The 19,477-nt window shown below is 33.0% G+C and overlaps 3 protein-coding genes across 3 annotated transcripts; all 3 read right to left on the bottom strand.

Annotated features, from left to right (window-relative positions):
- Positions 1-466: 466 nt before the first annotated feature.
- LOC140834208 (ninja-family protein AFP3-like) lies at positions 467-3,369 on the bottom strand. Its single transcript, XM_073198920.1, has 2 exons — positions 2,149-3,369; positions 467-1,077 (listed from the first exon to the last, which is right to left on the bottom strand). Exons 1-2 carry the CDS (start codon positions 2,792-2,794, stop codon positions 671-673), a joined length of 1,053 nt encoding a protein of 350 aa, XP_073055021.1. The 5' UTR covers positions 2,795-3,369; the 3' UTR covers positions 467-670.
- Positions 3,370-11,857: 8,488 nt separating this feature from the next.
- Positions 11,858-15,777, bottom strand: LOC140834209 (UDP-glucuronic acid decarboxylase 6-like). Its single transcript, XM_073198921.1, has 13 exons — positions 15,631-15,777; positions 14,774-14,889; positions 14,331-14,417; positions 14,149-14,236; positions 13,771-13,862; positions 13,382-13,446; positions 13,217-13,305; positions 13,064-13,141; positions 12,888-12,981; positions 12,671-12,737; positions 12,482-12,545; positions 12,345-12,385; positions 11,858-12,214 (listed from the first exon to the last, which is right to left on the bottom strand). The coding sequence occupies exons 2-13, from the start codon at positions 14,861-14,863 to the stop codon at positions 12,029-12,031; spliced, it is 1,041 nt and encodes a 346-aa protein (XP_073055022.1). The 5' UTR covers positions 14,864-14,889; positions 15,631-15,777; the 3' UTR covers positions 11,858-12,028.
- Positions 15,778-16,061: 284 nt separating this feature from the next.
- On the bottom strand, positions 16,062-19,477 carry LOC140834210 (UDP-glucuronic acid decarboxylase 6-like). The gene is made up of 13 exons (XM_073198923.1): positions 18,850-19,477; positions 18,646-18,765; positions 18,251-18,337; positions 18,064-18,151; positions 17,853-17,944; positions 17,672-17,736; positions 17,495-17,583; positions 17,315-17,392; positions 17,123-17,216; positions 16,930-16,996; positions 16,794-16,857; positions 16,655-16,695; positions 16,062-16,479 (listed from the first exon to the last, which is right to left on the bottom strand). Exons 2-13 carry the CDS (start codon positions 18,733-18,735, stop codon positions 16,285-16,287), a joined length of 1,050 nt encoding a protein of 349 aa, XP_073055024.1. The 5' UTR covers positions 18,736-18,765; positions 18,850-19,477; the 3' UTR covers positions 16,062-16,284.

Here is a 19,477-nt window from a genome sequence, read left to right on the forward strand (position 1 = left end):
ATTTGATTTGCACCATTACCACCAAGTATAACTTTTGATAAAACGACAAACGCTTGGTCCTATATATTATATAAATTTCGTAAACTATATTGCATTGATATTATTATTAATTTTGAAATTATTGCACTGGTATCATTTAAACTCAAGAGATAACATTAAAATTAATTTGTTTTTTCTTGATACATTGAGGGTGAGATATTTCCTATCTAAACTACCTACACTAACCAAAAACTGAGAACTGAAACCAATACCACATGAGGATTTAACTTATTTAATTATAATATTTTGAAACATGGAATTTATATTTTCAAAATATATTTTATGTTATCAAAAATATTTTTTCCATTAATAAATATGGTAAGAATTAAACTACACAGAGTTTGCTACACTAATGATTTTTGGATGCACTGCTGATTTTTTTTTCTTTCTTTTTTTGTGGCTACTAGAACTACTTAGCATGTGGAGATTCATGTGATAGGCTTTGCAGAGCAACTATTTATTTAGGAAAATGTATTTTTTGGTTTACATACAAGTGAAGTAGTGGTGAACTCGAGGATTTTTGTTGCATTACAGGTGGATAAACATGAAGGATAACTAAAAATTTGTTAGCACAAAGGTCCTTACGAACCACATAAGAAAACCGTTGCGCGCTCTGATCTCGACTCCATCATTACAGCAGGGACGAAGCGTAGGAATTTACGACTATATGTTTGAGGGGATGATCCAGATCCGTGCCTCCTGCATGCCCGACGAACTCAGAAGGCGAATGAAACTTTCCACAGCAGATGCACATTATTCTAACTTCTCCTTTCCCGTATTTGTACAGTATTCCATCGACTCTTTTTCCGTTGGGACCGTCTCCCACTGTGAAAACACAAGGCATGTCCTCTATTGCATTTGTCCCGACTTTTCTTCCTCCGGTTCTTGAGGTATGAGACTTCTTAGATGGACTCGCAGATATGTCTGATCCGGTGGTTTTACTTGTATTTTCTTGAGATTTCGAGCCGGAAGAACAAACATCTTGGTTATGTACTTTCCACGGTCGAGTGCTGGTGGGACTTGGCTCGTCGCTCGCTCCTACGATAGATATTTAATGTAGAAAAAACATGTCAACAAAAAAAAATTTACATTAAAGTCTTAATAGTAGTCATGGAGATCAGTGTGTTCAAGTTATAATATCATATCAGGTACCTGAACTGAAATTTTCAAATGAAGGAATGTATTAACAACTTGTGCTATATAAGTTATCTAATAACAAATTCTGATCCCGTACGCAACATTCCTTAATTTTAGCAGAAACCATGAAATGATTTTTTGCCAGATACAAGCACCTCATCACCTCCAGATAAGTGTAGGGCAGTTTAAACGCGAACACTAGAGCGCAAAACGAAAAAATTTGAGATCATTGGTGCCACAAGGATAATACGGGGACATGTTCATGAAAAATGAGAGACAGAGAAACTAAATGTAATGTAACCAATCTTCAAACCTCAGAAACATATGCAAGAAACTGAATGGGAAGGAGATTGTTCATGTAGACAACTATCAAGAACTTAATCCAACCAATGTGGGACATCTAACATATCCCTCGCGTCCACGTAAAGTTTTACAAGATATTAGCGAGATATCATAAGTACGGTCCAACACATACTAAACACTTAATCCAACCGATATGAGACATCTTTCAGTTACTATGATCTTTTAGCATCTACATTTGATATCATATTAACTCTACGAAAACAAATCCATGCCTATGGATGAAGAAGTGAGAGATCTTTAAAATTTTATGCCTGATCTTTCTTATCATTCGTATTTCGAAGTATCCCCTTGGGATCACAAAAACACTCGGTGCGGCAAGAGAAACAAAGACTATGAATGATGAGAATCTGGAAAAAATCCATGATTTGGGACAGAACATGGAATCTAAGATATATACAAAAACACAACACAATATACTTGAGAGGCTACAGTTGATGATAATTCATTTCTTCAAACTTCTACACAACAGGATCCTACCCATGGTTTAGCTACGCACAAAAAACAAAAAAACAAAAAACAAAAAACAAAAAAAAAAACTCTACCATCAAACATATGCAATCAGATCAAGAAATATATAGCCAGATAAATATCTTCAAAAGATCAAATTACCTTGTCGAAATTTACCCTCCGAATCCGAGACACACGATGAGCTTCCCGACCCCGGGGACGCCACTTTAGCCATAGCCACATCAGTTCCACCTCCACAAATGGCTCGTCTGGCCGCCCGAGAAATCGAACCAAAACTTTTGACTGCCGATTTGGCTTCCGAGCTCAAACTTCCACCACCAACACCGCCGCCAACATAAATTCCACCTGCTTCTTTATCACCCCTTAAAATCCTCTGCTTCTCAGACCTCCTCCTCTTAGCCTCCATCCTTCTCAATGTCTGCAATCCCTTCCTCTTCCTCCACTCTTCCTCAGTCTCCACAGGCAGTGAAGACGTCCTCACCAGACCCGTAATTGGTGTCGATTTCACATTATCACTATCATCTCTAACAACATGTGAACAAACTGCTATTGAAGAAGACCGCACCAAGCTCTTGCAACTCTTGTCTACTCCAAATCTCCCCCCCAATGAAAGCCCAAGATTCAATTCAATATCCTCACCCTTCTCTTCCAATACCTCGAATTGACTCACACTACCCCTAAACCTCTGCAACAAGTCCCTTGAATACTTGCTTACCGAAACATCCAAAGAAAGATTCTCCATATCACTTGTTGTCAATATTTTCGTGATAACATCACCATCCCCCATGGACAAGCATTGAAAAATACACAAGAAAAAACTATAGAAGCATATTTTCAACCATCAGGGTATATAGACACATGTTGAAGTTTCTCACGACATGATTCGCACAAGCTCACATGGAATAATCTTATTTCTAACACCATGTTAGCCCCCGGAAGCTCCAAGATTCGATTTTTATGCAAAAAGTTAAAGTAAGAATTGAGTTACGAACACAAGATTCCACTTCACCAATGCTTCCCTTAAAAAGATCAGATTAGAAAACAAGAACAACTACTTCAATACAAGGAAGAAAAACAATGAATCAACTATGAAAATCAAGAAATGACATAGATGAAGGAGATGGAAAGCTTGTACGTGTGACAACCACAACAAAACCAATGCGGGGAGAGAGGAGGGAGATGGAATGACGAAAATGCCTGTGGCTCTGGGAGGTTAGTGTTCGAGGTACTAGGTAAAAACAAGTGGCCGGAATCGATAGATGTGGAAATGCGACACGTGGGTGTGGATGAATGAGCCCTTGCAGGTGGCGTCGCTAGCGAAGTGGCGTAGAGAAAGTGTCTGAAAGATGGGAGATTGTAGCCTGTGTGGGATGATGGAAGGTTGGGTTAAAATCGGAACTTGAATCTATCTCAATCTCAAAAGTTAGTTCAAGAGAGGAGGATTGTTCAAGTCTATATATATAACTCTCAAGTTATTTATTCAACCAATGTGGGACATTTAACACACTTCTCTCACGCCCAGGAATGAACATATGGAGCGTGGATTTTACAACCCGATTATGGACCGAAAGGATGCTTAATTATAGACAGTCCAACAAATAACGATAGAACTCGGGCTCTGATACTATGTTAAGAAAAGAATTTGGACCTAACTCAACTCAAAAGGTAGCCCAAGAGGAGAGAATTGTCCAACGCCATATATACAACTCTCAAGTTATTTATCCAACTAATATGAGACAATTAACAGATTGCGTGCGCGCAACTTTATTTGATGTGGTGTTCAACTTTGTATCGAAATATAATAATGGCGGATTTTACATACGGGTAGGGGTGGGTGTGGGGGTTAGGGGTAGGATATGTGTCAATGCAAGATTGTGTTTCTTTTTCATTTCTCATATCTGTCAAAACCCAATGCGTGTGTTACAAAAGTTGGGGCGCCAAGTTGTCGGCTCACAACATCATGAAAAATATAATATTATTATGTAAATGTCAAATAAATTGTATTTTTCTGTTATATAATCTTATAATAGATATATTTATAAGACGAATTGAAGTGATTTATAATTGAACTGAAAAATTTATTTGTAAGACAAATTGATCTGATATATACATGAAGTGAACAATTAAAATTTTCACACAAAAAATAGCATTTCTCATGGTCGAATGAGAGATATGTCTTAAAAAATTGATTTTTGAGACGATCTCACATGAGTTTTTGTTTTAAATAAAAGTTTTTTATTAAGCGTGCAAAACAAGGATTAAGCCCCACGTGAAAAAAAAAAACATTTTGATTCGGACAATAATTTTGTCTGAGATTTGAAACCTTGATGATGGATGAATTGTAAATTATAGACAGAATTTTCGACAAAACACAATTGTCACAAATAAACGAAACGAGTGAATTGGTTGTTACGGTTTCAAAATTCTTTGTGTTAAATCTTCAATCCAAATGCAGTTTTATTTAATTATAATATCACAAAAATTCTAATGAAATCGTTTCATATGTCAATTTTATGAGATATATCTCACACTCGACCAATATATAAAGTTGTAATACATTTCATATAAAAAATATTATTTATTATTACAAATATATTACGAAATATATAAAACATCTGATCACAAAAATATATATCACACACACTTAAATTCTAAGAAATACTTTTTTTGCTCATATTATCATACATAGAAAATAAATTAAAAAACACAAAAATTGGTTGATAAACATGGTGAGATGCAGATTGGACAGAGTTTCACTTCTCACAGCTGATAACTTTTTCAAGATAAATTTTACACGTGTCGATAATTGTATCAACTATCATTCTCGACAGACACGTGTCAGTGTACAAATAATTCCGGTCCCCGCTCAAAAGATTGCGTTCTTCCACGTGCTGGCTCGTTTCTCGATGCTTGTGTTGTTGATTCCATTTAATTCAGCGATGATATATTTTTTAATTATTTATTTTTATTTGTGAGACAGATATATTATATTTATAATAAAAATTAATATATTTAATATAAAAAAATAATATATTTTTTTATGTATGATTTAAATAATAGATATGTCTTATAAAATCGACTTATAAAACTATCTCAAAAGAGTTTTTGTATTTTTTTATCCATAATAATTGATTTTCTAGAAGGCAATGTTTCTATGTATCGATATAGTATTTAAGTTGCGTTTGGTTTGGAGGATAAAATAAACTAATGATTAGTAAGTAAATGGTTGTTGTAGGAATGTAATATATGATGTTATGTTTGGTATGATTTTTAAGGGTAGGATAATTTTGAATTTTTTGATGAAAGGACAAAATTGCTCTTTCTTCTTTTGTTTTTCTTATTCCACTCCGGCGGCGACGGCGACGGCGGAGGTTCTGCGACGGCGACGGTCCGGTGATGGCGACGGCGGTCCGACGACGGCGGCAGCGGTCGGTGGTGGCGGCGGTCCGGCGGCGGCGATCGTGGCGGGAAATGGTGGTGAGTTTGAATATAAGAGAAGGGTAAAATTGAAAAAATAAGAAGGATTAAGAGTTGGATAAATAATCTTAGGGGGGTGAGGATGTATTATTTTAACCCACCTAATATAAAATAATCATTTATAAGAGGTATTGACTTGGTTAAATAATGACGCGTACCAAACGAGGGATAAGAAGGGTTAAAAAAATAAACCCACCTTATCCACCAAATCAAACACTCCCTTATTCTTAAAGTTAAACATCCATTTATCCCTTATTTTAAGGTTTTTGCGGTTAAATCTCTTTTGTTTATTTCATGTCAAAATGTCCTTTGATATAACGATTTTTCACCAAATTTTGTACCTAGCGTTATTGCTATGTTAGTAACTCAAGATTTTGGGCACATTAGTGTTACCTATTGGATATTTATCCTCAATTTTGTGTATTTGTTAATTTTTGCATTAAAAAAAATTAAATCTAAACCAATTAAGTCCAAGCCCATAAATTTAAGAAGAATGAGAATTATCATAAAAATTCCATTGGTGTATTTGAATAAATAAGATAACGTACAAACCAAGGAGCTCGTGGGAGCAAGTCATGACTGATGGTAGAAGTGGAAGAGACAATAATCCTCAAACAAGAGAAAATTAAGAAGTTGAAAAGAATAAACTATTGTAAGTATCAATGTATCATCATGAATTTAACCATACTACTAAGACTTATTGGGTTTTCAAAAATATTTTGGTGGAAAGAATATATATATATATATATATATATATATATATATATATATATATATATATATATATATATATTATATACCTATAAAAGTGTGGATCACCATTTGTTTTCCAGTTGTGAAAAGACACAAATGTCTTCTTTGCTAATATGAATTCAAAAAAATCATATAAGGATATATATGTCAAATTGTAACAAATGCTAATAAATTGTCATTACAACATACATTGATTGTAGTAATTTATGAATTTATATTATCATATTTTTGTAATTTAAAAAATCTTTAATAGAAAATTGTAAAATAAGAAATTTTCAAAATAATATTAAATACAAATTGAATAGATATTCGATAATAAAAAATACATTAACAAAATAATATTTTCTTCATACATAATTCTTAAAAAAAATATTACAAGAATATATTTTTTAATAAAAATATATATATTTTTATTAAAAATATTAAATGAATATATATTTAACTATTATACTTATAAAAGTGTAAAAAGAATAACAAAGTTTTTCATTGTAAATTTTCTACTACTCTCATAAATTGTGTGTTGTTAGATTAATTGCATGAATTTTTTTTACACAATCATTAAATTCATGAAGATCATAATAGTGTTTTTTTTAATATAAAATTTCAACATAAGAAACTTTGAAAATAATTTTACATAAAAATTGAATTAATACTAGATAATAAAAATACATTAGAGAAATAACATTTTCTTGATACATAATTCTTAGAAAAAATATTAAAAAATAGATTTTTTAATTTAAAAAATTATTAAAATATTAAAAGAATATATATTTAACTATTATACTTATAAAAGTGTAAAAAGGATAACAAAGTTTTACATTGTAAATTTTTTACTATCCCTTTAAATTGTGTGTTTTAGATTAATTGCATGGAAATTTTCTACACAATTTATGGGAAATCTATGCATTAAGAATGAATATATATCTGATAATAAAAATAATTTTTATCTATATTCCTCTAAAAGTGTAGATCATTGGCCATGTTTTTCAATTGTCAAAAGATAAAAATGACCTCCCCATCAATACAAATCTTAGATTCAATAAAGATATATTGGTAAATTTCTAATTGTTTTAAGTGTAAAAATGAAATATCAAAATTTTTTATTTATTCCACCTAATATATAATTAATTAGTAGTCTAATTTTTCCATATAATATATAATTAATAGTGTAAGGCCCGAGATGTTATTACTGTAATCTAAGATTACTCTGAAATGATTTAGTTATTAATCGAGAAGATTATAAACGGAACGGATCAGATCGGGAGAGCCGAAAGAAGAATTCACATGATGTGTGAAGAATATGATCGGCGCATATGCGCGACTTGAATGCGCGCACATGCGCGGAACGTCCAGAATGATCGGCGTATATGCGCGACGTATATGGCGCACATGCGCGGGCTGGGCAGAATGATCAGCGCATATGCGCGACATAGTTGGCGCATATGCGCGAGAGGCAGAAATGCGAAAGATGCCGAGCAGAACTACCGGCGCATATGCGCGGCTTTGTGCGCGGCATGCAAAAGGGAAAAGTGCCACTTGCCTTAACTCTTGCAACGTGTATTTATATAAGTATATATATATATATATATACATAAATATATATATATATATATATATATATATATATATATATATATATATATATATATATATATATAAACTATTCAATTCTTTCATAATTGATAAGAAGAAAACACGGAGGAATAGAGAAACATCCGTACAACTTTTCCTTAGATTTTGATTTCTAAAAGATTTGTTCGTCCAATTTTAAATCCGACTTCAGTACCGAGTTCCTATCACCACAGGCTACAACTAGACATAAGTTTTGTTACGTTTAGACATGATTTGAATTTATGATATTGTCAGAATTGAATACGAATCAGATATGATGTTCCTGCTGCAGTAGACATCGTATAATTGAAGTCAGATTAAAGAACAGACTGTTTCTGTAATTGTTATGATTTTCTGAAGTAATATGACTGAGATTGTATAGATTGGTATCATGATCTGTTATTATTGAAGACTATGATTAGTACTAATATCGATTATGAGTTGTGGTATTATATCAGTGATATTGAGATTGACGGGATTATCGAGACTGTATTGTTATGCCGTCGAAACATCAGTTGATTTAGATTGATCAAACTGAGGAATGATTTCGATTGTATTGTGATATCGTTGATATGAATTAGATTGTACTTTGTTCAGATATGGATGAGATTATATACTGATTTGAGTATTGATCAGAGCAGGTTTTGAATTGAGTTATATACTGATATTGTAATTATGCTATTGTCATTGCCAGACTGGGTATGGACAGATTAGAATACAAGACTTCGTCTTCGTCAGATCGAGAAGATAAATGTATAAATAAATGTTGATTCGGGATCGCACAACTCGAGTTAGGTTTGACTTGAGTTTCCCAAAATCACATACTTTATTTTATTATATTGATATTTGCAATTATCAGATTGATATGTTTAATTTATTGAATTATAGCAGAGCAAGAGTTTGGGTTAGGACAGATCAGCCTAGCTAGAGCAGAACCGCCAAGTCTTGGACAGAACTGCTAAGACCTTAGACTTGTGGTATATCGATGAGCATAGATGTAGATCGACGTCTATTGTAGACACTCGATATAGCATGCTCAAGTCTAAGTCTTTGTCAGAACTGCTCAGACTCTAGACTTACGGTGTATCGATGAGCTTAGATGTAGAACGACTTCTATTGTAGACATTCGATACAGCATGCCGAATTCTAAATTAGATCGGGATCCCTAAATTAGAATGAGAGATGAGTCGAGTCTTAGATATTGAGACTAGAATTTGATTTACAGATCCGTATTAATTTGTATTTCGTAGATTACGATTCATGTTTTATTTACAGACTGGTATTGATACATGTTGTTTGATTTTGCTACATGTGATAAGATATAAATCATGCTTTTATGTTAATTCAGTTAACTGCATGTATACATTATTTATACTGGGATATTTATATCTCACCGGAGTTAGACTGTTGTCTTGTTTTGTATGTGTGCATGACAACAGGTGGGGCAGGATCATGGTCCAGAAGATGATGAGAGATCGAGATTAGAGTGGTGATCACAGACTTAGATGTAGACAGGTTTTATTACTTGATTGTAGTAGTTGAACCCAGTTTTAAATTAGATGCATGTTATACAGGATTTGTATTATTATACTGGTTTGTATAATAGAATGATTCCATTACCTTCCGCAGTTATATTTTAAAAGGAAAAATTTTTAGACCTTGTTTATCTTAATTTATAATTAAACCCCAAAGATGATTAAGAAGATGATTAGCGTCCGGATCTCCACAACAGGTCTAACAAATGCTAATGAATTATCACTACAATATACATTGATTGTAATAATTTATATCACTTCAAGAATAAAATGTAACTCCTATATTAATTTTCTCAAATATTTCAACTTCATACCAAGTTTATATATTTTATCCTTTTAATTTTCTTTTTACATGTTATTTTATGATTTTAATGCAATTTTGTAATATTACTTTAGTGTAGTTTCTAATTAATAATAAATCATAGTATCATAAGAAGATATAAGAAAAAAATAATTATATATGCAATAGTACAATAACATGATAAGTATATAATAATATTAAATTTAATAATAATATATTTTATGATTTTTTAACTAAGAATTGATAGTAAATAAATTATTTAGTATAATTTATATCAATAATCATGAATGTTAATATACTAATAATATCATAAAATATGGATCTGATAGAAAAATTAAGAGAGATAGCTATATAATAAGAATTTAAAATATTTTAGTAGTAATTTTCTTAAAAAATATATATATCAGACAAGTCTTTTAGTGGAATCCTTCCTACAGAAGAAGAAAGGGGTATGAGTGTTTTTCTCCGAACATCCATAAAATTCCCATGTCTTTAGTACTTTTCACAAGTTTTTACATTTCAAACTATATCTTGTTGTTTAGATTGCCAACGTGTTGAAAATATCATTAGAAATATTGAATCGTCTTCTACAATTTTCACGTGGTTCATATTCTAACCGTTTGAGAAAATCTCTCAACCACCTAAACACAATTGAAGACAAATTTTAAAAACAAATATTTTTAGAAGAATAATGTATTTTTTTCTGATCCCAACAATATACAATCACTACACATACAAATACATAATATATATATATATATATATTTATATATATATAATTGTAATTGATGGTTTAATGAAAAATATAAATTATATAATTTTTAAAAAATTAGTCATTAACTAATGTATATGAAAATTAATTTATCTATTATATATATTTCTAAAGCAAAAAGTAAAAAAGTTATGTAGGAGATTAAATAATATTTAAATTGAATATTATATGTTATATTTTATTATCAATATTATTATTTCATTAGTTTTGATAATATTTTGATGAGTTAGTCACAAATATTTTAAATTGATAATTATTTGTCCTTAGTGTGCTTCATTTATATAAATTATTATTTATGCATTTATAATTCCATAATTTGGTTGATTTTTATGTTATTATAACTTATACGTGGTGCTTAGATATATATATTTTCAAAAAAAAATTCAATTGAATTCGCTCAATATATTATGCTCATTATAATTTATTATATAACATAAAATCAATTGCTTGAATTTTAATTTGAGAAACAATTTTGAAAGTAAGGTATATAAGTTCTTAATTAATTTATTCGTCTAATATAATAAAATATTAAACCAATATGTTAAAACTCATAAGAACTTTTCTTAGAAAATGGAGATGTTTCATTGTTCGGCTTACAGCGAGAAATGAGCTTCTAAAATATTATCCAAAGGAAGAAAAGAAACAATTTATACTAAAGTAAAAATAAGAAAAATGTGTTTTACTAAAAACGTGTTTTGTGAATCTTATTTTACCAACACAATATAAATAAAAAAAATGATTCAAATTATTTTTTAAAAATATCAAAGTTTAATTTTTATTAAATAATTAATATAGGAAACTTGGAGAGTGGTACCACATAAAAAATTACCTAGGTCACTCACCAGGACTCAAAAAAGAAGGTTGACAAGGAAAATGGCAATTGCTAGAAGAGAGGATATGATAACTTACGCAGTGAAGATGAAGTGAAGCAAAAAAAAATTAAAACTCTTGGTTTTAATGTGGGAAAGTTTCATACATCAATAGATTGCGCTACATGATTAGTAATATTGCCAGAAACATTCAAACTTAGGAAGGTGGAGCTTGCGGAGCCAGTACACAGGGAAACAATGCAAGAACAGTATTACCACAATAAACTCCTTGATGGTGATTCGGCTTTAGTAAGCAAAGAAGAACTTCTAAATATGACAAAAAAGGTAATTATTGAAGTTGTGTTCTAGGAGTTTTAGTGGTCATAAGTAAGTCTTGCAAAATTGGTTTTTACAAAGTACTGTACAAATCAAAGTCTTCTGATAATACCTTCTGGAAACAAAAGAAAAAAAGACGTAAAAGAAATTTATCCTTTGAACTTCCAAAACAAAACTCTTCGTGTCTTTATAGGTTGGCTTATCATGTTTAAATACATAGTTAAATTATGAGAAGTAATATATATTCTCCAAGAAATGGAAGAACTCGTGTTAAAATAGATGTAAAGATTTAACACAAGGACTAGATAATACAAGAACTCTATAATTCTGTGTATCATCTACATCATCAAGTGCAAGAACTGGAAATATTACGCGAATATTTGTTTATCAGTATGTCTAACAATTGGCATCTCAAAACAAGAAGAACTCAATTTTTTCGAGGAATACCGAGCCTCTCACGAAAATCGCCCTCCATGAGAGGGATGCCTTCACGCAACTTGATCTTTGGCTCCCAGCCTAGTAACTGGTTTGCCTTGGTTATGTCTGGCTTTCTCTGCCGAGGGTCATCTGGTGTATTCTCCGTGGTTATGATTTTCACTTCTGGATTTATCATCTGCAACATCCAGACAACCGTGTGTTAGTTTCAGAAACATGTAAACTGGCTGGCTAGTTCTGAATTTACGCCAAAAAATTACGTCGAAAATATTTTAGCAGGATAGAGCTTGTCCCGGATTCAAATTTACCTCTTTCACAGTCTCGGCAAGCTCAAGCATAGTAAATTCACCTGAACACATACAAATCAGTTAGTTCTTTTAATTGAACCGAAAGTTGTGTTTTTAAGTGCCGGAATCTTGGTGTGACAATGAGTATTGCTGTAAACCTGGATTGCCAATGTTGATCGGCCCTGTGTTATCTCCTTCCATTAACCGAATAAGTCCATCGACCTTAACAAAAGAGATACATGCAAAGAGCGCGTTCAAATAATCTCATAAGCATCAATGATTGAATGGGCAAAATCTCATAAGCATCAATGATTGAATGGGCAAAACAAGGAGATATTCTATGTTACCATATCTGAGACATAACAAAAGCTTCTTGTCTGCGTTCCGGGCAACTGAACAGTCAAAGATTCGTTACTGCGAAGAGTTGCATGAATATCAAATAATTAGCAAATACACTTAGCAGTATGTGGATGAAGAATATTCACGTTTATTTATCTTTATTCTTTATTCTTTATCAATCTTGGAATGTTTTGAAGACCAAAAAAAAGTACGGAGTAAGGTTACCGTATTGCTTGAGCTATGAAATTACTGACAACCCGACCATCGTCAATATTCATACGGGGTCCATACGTGTTAAAGATTCTTGCAATCCTTATTTCTGTGTAAATTTGAAATTTCAATATGATTATTCCGATTCAAGACGTTGAAGGTCAACTATACAGCGGCAGAGAGGTAAATACCAATTCCATGCTGCCTGTGATAATCAAACATCAAAGTTTCCGCTACCCTTTTTCCCTCATCGTAACAACTCCTAACTCCTGCAATGACACACGATAAATGGTAAATATGGTGCTTCAAGAAGAATGTAAGTATTCTTACTAAAGTTATAATACCAATAGGGTTAACATTGCCCCAGTAATCCTCAGTCTGGGGATGCACAAGCGGATCGCCATAAACTTCGGATGTTGATGTCAACAAAATCCTACGGGGAAGGTGAATAAATTAAATTAACAGATCCATAATAAGTAACACCAAAGTAACACGGACAGTTGTCGAACCTCGCTCCTACTCGTTTGGCGAGTCCCAACATGTTAAGTGTACCAATAACATTAGTCTTTATTGTCTGTTGAGCATCACCAAAAGTAAAACAAAGAATATCAATGACAATTTCCACATTTTTCTCAATTTCTTATAAACGGTGATATTCCAAATTTGGTAATAAATCTATTCTAATCTGCATTATTCCTCCAAGAAGAAAGGTTTAAGTGTCTAATGCAGCAGCTGCAGAGCCAGAAGTTTTGTGTGGGGCCAGTATTAAAACTCGAAAAACTTAGAAAAGGTAAAATCTCTGTACACATGATACATCACATGATACAAAAAATGCACAAGTCTGATTTGGCTCCGCCACTAGTCTAAAATAGAACAAGACTTTATCCAAGTAACTAACCTTCACAGGATTGTATTTGTAAAAAATTGGGGAAGCGGGACAAGCAAGATGGTATATTTGATCGACTTCAATTAACAATGGCTCTGTCACATCTGAAAAGGAAAAGAAAAAGAACAAGAAAAGATAAAGGAAAAGGAAAAGCGAATAAAGAACAGTAATCAAGTAATTCATATTGAACTTTATAGCATCAAAGGATGGAGAAATACCAAAATTTTCGGTATACCGAAGTTACAATACCAAAAATTTCGATACTTTATTGGAATAATTTTTCCAACACCGAAAATTTCGATGCGGTATACATAATGAGTGAAATTTTTCACTCCTAATAACATCTGAAACAGGATATATGATAACTAATGAACTCAAAAGAACTCCCACCATGCCGAATCAGCTCAAATCGAGGGTGACCAATCCATTGCTTTAAGTTGTCCTTAGAGCCAGTGAAGTGGTTATCCATGACAATCACCTGAATTAAAGAAGTACAACTCGGGTAAAGCATGCACATTTAGGAAATGATCTTTGTCAGGGAGAGTCTAAAGACTAAACTACGTGGTTCTTACCTCATTCTTCTCATTTTCCATAAGCTTGTCAACCAAGTGAGAGCCAATGAATCCAGCTCCACCAGTAACCAAAATTCTCATATTTGCCTGTCGTTAATACGTTAATTGAGAATGTTTCGCATATCTAGCAACATTGACAAATCATTGCCAAACATGCGAAATACAAGGTAGACAATGGCAGAACCACGCGATCTTGAAAATTTCTAATGCTCCAATAAATGTCAAACATAAAGCCCTTTATTTTCTCTTCCTTTTTCAGCAATACATTTTGACAAGAATATGTAACATATAGGAGCAAATATCCCGAACGATCCAAAACAACGCAATATATTTTTATTCAGCTTATGCTCCCTGCGGAAGTTTGATCCACATATAAAATCTATTTTTCATCGGTTTTCATTTATTCTTGTTTGAAACCATAGTAGTACAATTCAAGAAAGCACCTGAAAAAATTTAGCTTTCCTCAAAGGGGAAGGCTCGGGAGGAGCCTTGGTGGTTCCGTTGTTTTCTCCATGAGATATTTGATGGGCCATTAGTACTAAGATCCTTACTCGAATAGCTGAAATTCAATGCCAATTAAACAAAATAGCAATCTCCAAGGTAATCCCACATACCAATAACAAATTACAAACTAAGCAAGCATTATCAACAGGATTAATTGTTTGTTCAATAAAATCTAGAATTAAATGCATCATCAATCAAATGTTAATCAATAACATAAACCTTAATCGCAATTCGAAATCACATAATGAAAAAGACAATTGGTTAGTCGAAAGCAAAGCCAATTCCATCATCTTCGTAAAATTCCAATGCCACAAAAAATTTGGATATTATATATAATTAAAAAAAAAAAGAAGAGCTATGAAGCAAATCTTTTTCAAATTATCAAAACAGATCCATTAATCATAAGGAAAAAACCCAGCTTCCTCATCATTGAAACACTAAAAACCAAATCTTTGAGATAAAATAAGATCAAATCAACTCCAAATCAGATCACACAACGAAACTGATAACAATAAATCCTCTACAATACTGATGCGAGTCAACCCATCGATCATCATATCACAAAACCCAGAATTTTTAAAATGCAGTTATAGTTTTTTTTAAAAAAATTCACAGATCCATTCAATTTAACGAATCAACACATAAAAAAATATGATCATTTTTTCAGGACCGAGTCTCGTACTCCAATGCCCACGATTTAAAAATAATGAACCCAGAAAGTATAATAAAAACAAAATCAAGAAATTTAGAAGAAAGATATAATGCGGGCAAATAATTCCATCTCCACCGAGCTTACCAGAAAAATAAAAAATGGAAGAGAAAGATCTTGAAGATTACGCAAGAAAAAGTTCCATGTACATGTAATAAATAGGCAGTAGAGATTGATACGGATGCGTGGTTCGATTCAGTTGCTTTGGATGAAATTATCTTTAAAAGATTTCGAAATTATTAAATCATTAAAGTAAATTTGTTTAGTTATAAGTTTATATTATTATTTTTTCAATCATATATTATATGATAATTCTATTACACTATATACAAATAAATTATCGAAAATTGAATTAAATTTGAATATATCTAAACTTTTTTTAAAACTCTATGTGAAAACTCACATATTTTCACAATAATATAATAGATTTATTTTCGGACTTTAAATATTTTTTCATCTTATTAAATAATAAAATTTTATGAATTTAATCTAACACAAACTTCCTCTTTTAACCGAAATTAAAACTTGCTACGTGAGGTTTTTTAATTTAAAAATGTAAAAAAAACCAAATAATCCAGATATCATCGTAAGGACATATTTTTTCTCAATATCAGCGAAAAAAAAGGATAAAAAAAGTTATGACACCAAGTAAACCAGAAATAAGGTCTAAAAGCCGCATGGTAAAGAATTGTGTCCATCAATCTTCCGTGTAAATGAACATTATGCCCCGAAAACATCAACCTAAGAAAGGCCAACACTTTCTTGAAATTGAAGCCTCTTGCGAAAATCCTCCTCCATCAGACGAATGCCGTCGCACAACTTAATCTTCGGTTCCCAGCCCAACTCCTCCTTCGCCTTCCCTATATCCGGTTTCCGTTGGCGAGGATCATCAGGTGTGTTCTCCTTGGATATGATCCTCACTCGTGGATTGATCAGCTGCAGCACACAAACAAGTTAATTATACTAATTAAATATCACTTTCATAAAGATTTGCTGATCAGATGTAGCATTACTGCTACTAAGAGCATGCCATATGAAAAAGGTTTTTTGACATCTGAATGAGGCTTTCAAACAAATGTAGCCACAAGGACTTAGATTTCATGTTTATTACCTCCTTCACGGTCTCAGCAAGCTCGAGCATCGTGAATTCACCTGCCGATCACATCGTCAGGGTCACGCAGTGGAGTGAAAGAGATGATAACAAGGCGGACTCATACAAAGTTGTCTGAAAATCAAGAAAATATGTCAACCTGGATTGCCAATGTTAATCGGACCGGTGTTGTCTCCTTCCATGAGTCGCATAAGACCATCAACCTTCAAGAAAGAATTCCATAATCAGCTCGTAACAAACATGAAAAATAAGACGCTACTCTAGTTCTCTTATACCATATCAGAAACATAACAAAAGCTCCTCGTTTGAGTTCCAGGCAACTGAACTGTCAGATCTTCGTCACTGCGAGTTCATAAAAAGCAACAGAAGAAAATATTATCCTCATACAGAACAGGGTGATGGATGGTGTTTAGGACCAAGATCTGTCTTCTTTTTTTTCTTTTTTTTTTTTTGGCGAGAGATGAGTACCGTATTGCTTGAGCTATGAAGTTACTCACAACTCGACCATCATCGATATTCATCCGAGGTCCATAGGTGTTGAAGATCCTTGCAATCCGTATTTCTGTAGACCAGATCATTATTTCATACAAGTTCGGAGTGTATGTATTGTATGCATATGCCCTGTTGCCTTAATCTGTCATGTAAGAGTGAATCTGTTACCGATTCCATGCTGCCTATGATAATCAAACATCAAGGTTTCAGCTACTCTTTTTCCCTCGTCATAACAACTCCGGACTCCTGCAATACATCTCTAAGAATCATGAAAAATAATAAAAAAAAAAATCCCTTTCAAGCAAGAAAAAAGCTCGAAATGTAATAGTTGGTCCAGTTAACTGATACCTATAGGGTTCACATTGCCCCAGTAAGTCTCCATCTGAGGATGCTCGAGCGGATCTCCGTAGACCTCTGATGTTGATGTCAGCAAAATCCTAGATACATAGCACATGTTAGAAAATCGATAAATTTATCAAGAAACAAAATGGAAAACCAGTAGAAAAATTGAATGAGTTGAAGAACCTTGCTCCTACACGCTTGGCAAGTCCCAACATGTTCATCGTCCCAATAACGTTCGTTTTTATAGTCTGTTCATTATAGAGAAAGGAAAGAAAATCACCGCTTAAATATTTCATTTAGTCGATATTATCAATAAGAAAAACGAAATAACCAATAAAAGAAGAGTTTCATCTCAATGACAGGCCTTCACAGGATTGTGTTTGTAGAAAATTGGGGAAGCAGGACAAGCAAGATGGTATATCCGATCAACTTCAACAAATAACGGCTCGGTGACATCTGCAGTTAGAAAGATTTGCTAATCGAAAACCCAGATTGAGGTAAGCAACGCATTATACATGTGAAACAAATCCGCCGTTGTTCCAACATATGAACCAACATTAGCAAAGAATACTAACCATGCCGAATAAGCTCAAATCGTGGATGACCAATCCAATGCCTCAGATTGTCCTTCGAGCCCGTAAAGTAGTTGTCCACAACGACCACCTAAAAAAGAACAAATACGAAAATCATCAAACCTGTGTTATAAACACAGGCTCTGACTGCTGGTACTGGAACAAGTTGTAAACATGCAATACCAGATACCTCGTTTTTCTCATTTTCCATCAGCTTATCGACCAAGTGAGAGCCAATGAATCCAGCGCCACCAGTGACTAAAATTCTCATGTTTGCCTGATATCAAGATTCATGTACCAGGTATTGATCTAGTGACTTGAAACAAAACATTAACAGAAGAAAATAATGTCTTTTAAGCTCGCCAATTCCGGGAGATCTTGAACGACACCCTGCCCATTAGGCATTACCGGTTTGAAAGACATGGTAAAGCAAGAAAATCCTAATACTACACTAAAACTTGATCGATGTACACATTTCCTTCATAGATTTTCGTGGAATTTTGTTCAAGGCATGTGTTAAAGGTGTTTCTTCCAAATCAAATATAAGTAAAAATCATGCTGTTTTAACAAGCATAATTGTTGAACCTTAAAGAATTTTGCTCTCCTCAGTGGTGAAGGCTCCGGTGGTGGCTTCTTCGTAACATGGTTTACTCCATTCTCCGCACCATCGGCCATTTCCGCGATCTGGTTTTTAGCTTCTGAGTTCTGTGTTAATATGTCAAAATAAGCATAAAACGCACACACAAAAGTTCAGGATGAATTATAACATAGAAAGTTCAATAGGATTACCCCACCCAAATCTTCCAAGCCTGACAGAATAATTTGTCAAAACATGTTGATCAAAGATTACGAAAAATTAACTTCTTTTAAGTAACAAACATCAACTTCTTTATATGATTCCAATGTAACAGATTTTTCTTTTCAAACTCATGAATTCGGACCAGTATGGGTTCGGAAACCGCTGGCCGCTGCTATTCACCAACTACCAGGGAACCTTTCTTCCATCTTTGGCCGGGGACAAAGAGAAGGAGGTCATCGTTAAGGTTCCCAGAGAGGGGCGTAGGAAAAGAGGGTTCAAAATCAAATCTTCACGGCAAATGGAGAGAGAGTTTTACTCTAATCCATATGCGAAGTTAATAAATTAAAAATCACTCTTTCAACAATCACAGAAGAGAAAATAAATATAGAATTCCATACAGAATCATCAAACGAGGCACAGAAACAGATCTCAAACCCAAAACAAGAGACGAAATCTCTCACAAACATAACAATGATCAAACTGTTACTTATCTTTCAATCCACGCAAATCTTTCTTATTAACAGATACTTGTTTTTCAAGAATTCCCCGTTCAGAAATCATGATAATATACATTAAATAAACGCGAAACTAAAAGGATTACAAGTACTTGTCCAAGTA

This window comes from Primulina eburnea, chromosome 6, assembly GCF_022965805.1.
Source record: "Primulina eburnea isolate SZY01 chromosome 6, ASM2296580v1, whole genome shotgun sequence".
NCBI classification, from domain to species: Eukaryota; Viridiplantae; Streptophyta; class Magnoliopsida; order Lamiales; family Gesneriaceae; genus Primulina; species Primulina eburnea.